The 5,110-nt window shown below is 35.5% G+C and overlaps 1 protein-coding gene across 1 annotated transcript; it reads left to right on the top strand.

Annotated features, from left to right (window-relative positions):
• Positions 1–351: 351 nt before the first annotated feature.
• On the top strand, positions 352–4,909 carry LOC110639619 (uncharacterized). Its single transcript, XM_021790645.2, has 6 exons — positions 352–623; positions 716–902; positions 1,609–1,798; positions 2,040–2,243; positions 3,354–3,653; positions 3,754–4,909. The coding sequence occupies exons 1-6, from the start codon at positions 399–401 to the stop codon at positions 4,709–4,711; spliced, it is 2,064 nt and encodes a 687-aa protein (XP_021646337.2). The 5' UTR covers positions 352–398; the 3' UTR covers positions 4,712–4,909.
• The last annotated feature ends 201 nt before the right edge of the window (positions 4,910–5,110 follow it).

Here is a 5,110-nt window from a genome sequence, read left to right on the forward strand (position 1 = left end):
TTAATTATTTAATTATTGTAAAGTTTAGAATTTGAGTTATATTTAAATGGGAAAATTTAAACTCAAATTGTTTTCACTAATTGAATTTTAAAGGTGAAAAAGAATTTAAAATTTTTCATATCTATAATTTTATTAATTTTTACTATAATTAAATTATGTAGGTGAATGCTATTTACAATTTTGTTAGACAAATTAAAGAAAAAGGGTTAGAATTTTTTTTTTTAAAGAATAATCCTATTATAGAAGAAAGCACAAAGCCCAAATGTTCATTGGGCTTTTGTACTGTGGAATTAGGACCAAGAAGCCCATTTAGAACAGTGCGCTTCCAATATGGCGGGAAAAGTCGGGCGAAAAATCACTGATTAGCTGTTCTCTCCTCTGAGTTGCTAACGATTAGCATGGCCACATTTCCAGAAATAACTGATCTCTTCTGCAAACTCGCGTTCCACCTCCAAACACTAACTCACACTTCACCAACACATTATCAAGATAAAGAGCAGGAGCATTCTTCTTCTGTTGATCTCTCCATTTCAAACCTAAATCAATATCTCAATCTCAATGACAATACTGGGGTTAGGGTTTTGGATACCGCTCTCTCTCTCATGTGCTTCGCAGCGCCACAGGTCTGTCCTCCTCAAACTCTCCTCTCTCTAGAAATTTTTTTTTTAATTAGTCAGTGCATGAATTTGATTTGTTTTTTGTTTTTGGATTTTAGGTATTTGATTCTGTAGTTGAGTACTCTGTGAAGACGATTGTTAGTGTTTTGTCTTCTTCAATAAGTTGTAAAGTGTTGCCGTTCGAGAAAGAAGAAATTTTGCGTATTGGCAGTTCCATTTCCCAGCGGGATTGCTTGGAATTTATTGAAGTTGTTAATGATGTTGTATCAAAATTGGACCAACATGGTTAGCTCCCCCCTTCTCTAATGTGTTTTCCTGTTAATTGAGTTATGTATAGTTTGGTTGGTTTGCATTTTCTCCCTTTTATATGGGGGAAAAAGAGTTAACCAAAGGAGGCCTTAATGACTTCGTGTTCCATTCCATTTGTTGCCAATTAATTGTAAATTAAATCCCTTTGTGTAAAGGATGCGATGCAAGGCAGTATATCAGTCAATGTGGGAAAAAAATTATAATTGGGTAAACACTAATACGTCCCTAGGGAAAGGAAAGAACAAATTTTGGACCCATAGTTTTATACTAATAGTAGGTGCACCTTTCAGGCAAAGTTTGAGATTTAAGCCCTTCTTACACGTTCTTTGAAAAAAAAAATAATAATAATAAACACCAAAATTTGAAATATAATTTCCTAATATCTCATAGAGAGGAGCTTTGGCCAATAATTTTGTTGGTCCCTCCTCATTTAGATTTGATGTTGAAATACTCCATTGAGTTTCATTAAACATTTGAATTTTGTTTTATGTTAGCTTATTTTTTGTTTCTCATTCCCTATTTTGCAGAGGTGTCTTCTAAGGTGACGTTAGTTTTTATTAACTTTTTATAATTTGTTGCTTTTACCATTATATGTTGTTTCTAATTCATCTAATGGTGGATATCTACAAAGTAGGATTTACTTTGTTAAAAACAAAGTAACCTTAGAATTTCCCTTTTGTAGGGTTGTCCTCTGGTTTGCTATCATATACTGCTGCTAGAGTTGCGGTTTCAGCATCCTGCTGTAGATATTTGGTCCCATCAATGCATGTTTTGGATGTTAAATCAATTGATAGAAGAAGCACTGCTATCTCAAACCTTCTCTGCTGCTGGCCCAGCAACTTCTCCCTTGACGGCCATGAAATACCACTGAGGTTTGCTGCGGGGGTGTATTTTTTTGGGCCCCCTTGGTTCCAACATCTGTTAATTGATTATCAGTGCAAAGAATGTGTGTGTGTGTATGCATGTGCGTGTGTATGTAATATCTTGAGAATTTATCATGCCTTCCCCCTTTGAAAATTTGTTCACTAAATACAAGGCTAAAAAATGACTTGTCTTTTTGGGATTGCATGAAATCACATGTCATGTTCTCAGTGTTTGACATAGTTTCTGCAGGTTGCTGTCATGGTATCTTGACCCACTAACATTAAAACATGACATTTCGAGTATCTTGCAAGAAAACATGAGAAGACCTTTCCTTACTTTGAGCAAGGAATTTTATGAGAGGATGGAATGGCGCTCCATTCTTCTGTGCTTGGTGCTTTCTCCAATTATGTTCATTCATACCAGAGCTCTACTACATGATTGGTTCATGTTGACGTGAGTCCCTTTTTCTTGATCTTGTGGATGTCCTAGCTACTTGCGGTGTTCATTTTTTAACTTAGTGCATAACCTGATTTGAGTTTGAAAATCATCTGGGGAATTCAATGTTTTTCATATGCACAAGGCCTTTGGTAACTTTTGCTGTGACTTTCACATTATTTTCAGTGATATGCTAGCTGGATACTTTCTTATGGTTCATATTGCCTAATTTGAACAGCTTGATAATATGTCTTTTTTACTTTTTTTTTTTTGGTTCTATGATACTAGTGGAGGTTGCACTCCTCTTCTTCTCCTCACCACTTTCCTGAACCTATTTATTTATTTGTTTATTTTTATTAGGGAAAATCGCCAACAAAACCCCAACCTTTGCTCATTTTTACAATTCTACCCAATTCTTTTTTTTTTAACAATTTCATCCCAGCCTTTGGCACCCGATTTAATTCTATCCTACCGTCAAAATCAGTTGTTAAACTTAATAGTAACACCACATCATCATGTCTAATAAGTATTATAATATCTGATTAATTACTAATCCTATCCTTAAATTACCCTAATCATCCCTAAATTGAAAAGAAAACTTAGGATCCTTAACCCAAAATTGATTCTGTTTCTCTGGCTCATTCTTCTATGATCAATAACAAGCAGAAAAAGAATGAGCCAGAGGAGCAAAATCAATTTTGGGTTAGGGATCCTGAGTTTTCCAATTTAGGGATTATTAGGGTAACTTAGGGATAGGGTTAGGAGTTAATCAAATATTATAATACTTAGTAGACATGATGACGTGGTGTTACTGTTGAGTTTAACAACTCATTTTGACGGTAGGGTAGAATTAAATCGGATGCTAAAGGTTGAGGTAAAATTGTTAAAAAAAAAAGATAGGGTAGAATTGTAAAAATTGCCTAAGATTAGGGTTTTTTTGGCGATTTCTCCTTTTTATTAATAGGTATCTAATTTTAATCTTTTTGTCATCTAAGGTACTGTTGTCTAATAGACAATACACCACATTCATAGGAATATTTAATATTTTTTCAACATTTTCTTTTCCTATCAAGCTCATCCCATCAGATAAACAACTCTATAACATTCATTTTGTTATTTATGCAACAGCGATCTGGGTTCATTACTAGAGCTTTTGATTGAATTAGTTTCAATGATACTAGATGTCATTTCTAGACCGATATGGTGGGGCATACCATTGGAGTTGGGAACAAAGCTGCCATTTTCTAATGCATATTTCCCGAATAAGGATCACTTATTGAGGACCTTATCTGGACCCGTCTCTTCTTCAAGTTTTCAACAATTAGTTCATGTTACAAGCAAATCAGTTTCTCTTGTCCGGAAACAATTTGGTCCAATTTCTGAGTCATCTGCATTGAAGGTTGCATCTGTTGATCCCAAATCTGTCTGGTAAATTCTCACTCCATTTTAATGGGGGAAAAAAGTCTCTTTGGAAATTACTATATCTTCATCCTACTTCCTAATATGTATTTAAAATGTTTCATGGCAGGGCTCTTGCAATCTGCTTTCCAGATTGGTTCTATTTTGCATCAGTATTACTATTCTCCAATAATTGTTTTCAAAATAATTTTCAATTAGAGTGCACAATAGAGGTACCCAATTTTGGACAAACAAGTGACATGGAACAACCTGTTGCTTCTGCTGCAAGGTTCATTGCTTGGATTCTGAGCCCCAAAAACAAAACTAATCAGGATCTGCTGTTTGAGAGTTTGAATCAAGTATCAGAGTGTTGGTCTCTGAAACAAATTGACTCGGGTACTCGTGAGAGAGGTGTAGTTGACTACTGGAAGAAACTTAAGAAACCTGAATGTTTTGACAGTAAGGAGGGTTTTAGTCATGGAAACAAGTATGGTTGTCAAGCCATTGGCCTCTGGCTCAAAGAATTCCAAAGAATGATGAAGTATGGTGTTGAGTCAACCGACAATTCATCCAACCGTGAGGCAGAATCATATAACTTTGTTTTACAGAACAGTATGCTTTTCCGGAGAATCCCATTAGGCATTTTGATTGGTTGTCCTAGTTATGTTAAGGAAGATGGATTTGAATTGTTGTTGCATTATGCTGCAACTGGTAGGATGCTTCATTTTGTAAGTAATAATGCTAGAATGAATCATGTAGATGAATTTAACGAAAAGGAAGCTGTCGCAGGTGCCTGTCTTGTCTTCACTTTAACTGATATTGTTGAGAGGATGTCTGCTTCATTACTTGAGAATGAAAAAAGTGCACTGGATATTATTTGCCAGGTAAAATTAGGGGCAAGCAGGTATTTGATAAAGTGTATCGAGAGGCTGATCGAGCTCAATATTATTGAAGATGGAAATGTCATGCAGGTGGATCTACATGGTAGATTGGAGCGATGGCAGCATCAGGGGCAAGAAATGTTAAAACTTGACAGAGATCTTGATGATGCCATTAAGTGCTTGAGTCGTAAATTATCACTGTTATGACGGGATTTTGTGAAGGACATTGCCTCCTTGGCGCCCTGCACAGGTTACTTTGAAGCTTTCTTTCTAGATGCTGTTGTTGTTGTACTATACACATACACAACTACTTTTTTTTTTCTTTTTCTGTTGTTTATTTACAAAGAACAACTGGTGAATTTCCAGCTAAGGTTCCTTGATTTAAACCTTCCCCCTTTAGACCAATCTGCTCAGTGACATGGAAATCAATATTTCTCCAGTTTTTATGCGCTGAAATGAAAGAGAGAAGCAAAAATAAAAAAGAAGAAATTGGAATCATTGTTAAATAGCTTGATGGCTAGTATGGTGGATGACCCCATTTTGGATCATATGACAGTCCTGCAGCTGTAAGAATTGGAATCATTGTTATATGTGAGCGTTAAGAGG

Source organism: Hevea brasiliensis, chromosome 4 (assembly GCF_030052815.1).
Source record: "Hevea brasiliensis isolate MT/VB/25A 57/8 chromosome 4, ASM3005281v1, whole genome shotgun sequence".
Taxonomy (NCBI): Eukaryota; Viridiplantae; Streptophyta; class Magnoliopsida; order Malpighiales; family Euphorbiaceae; genus Hevea; species Hevea brasiliensis.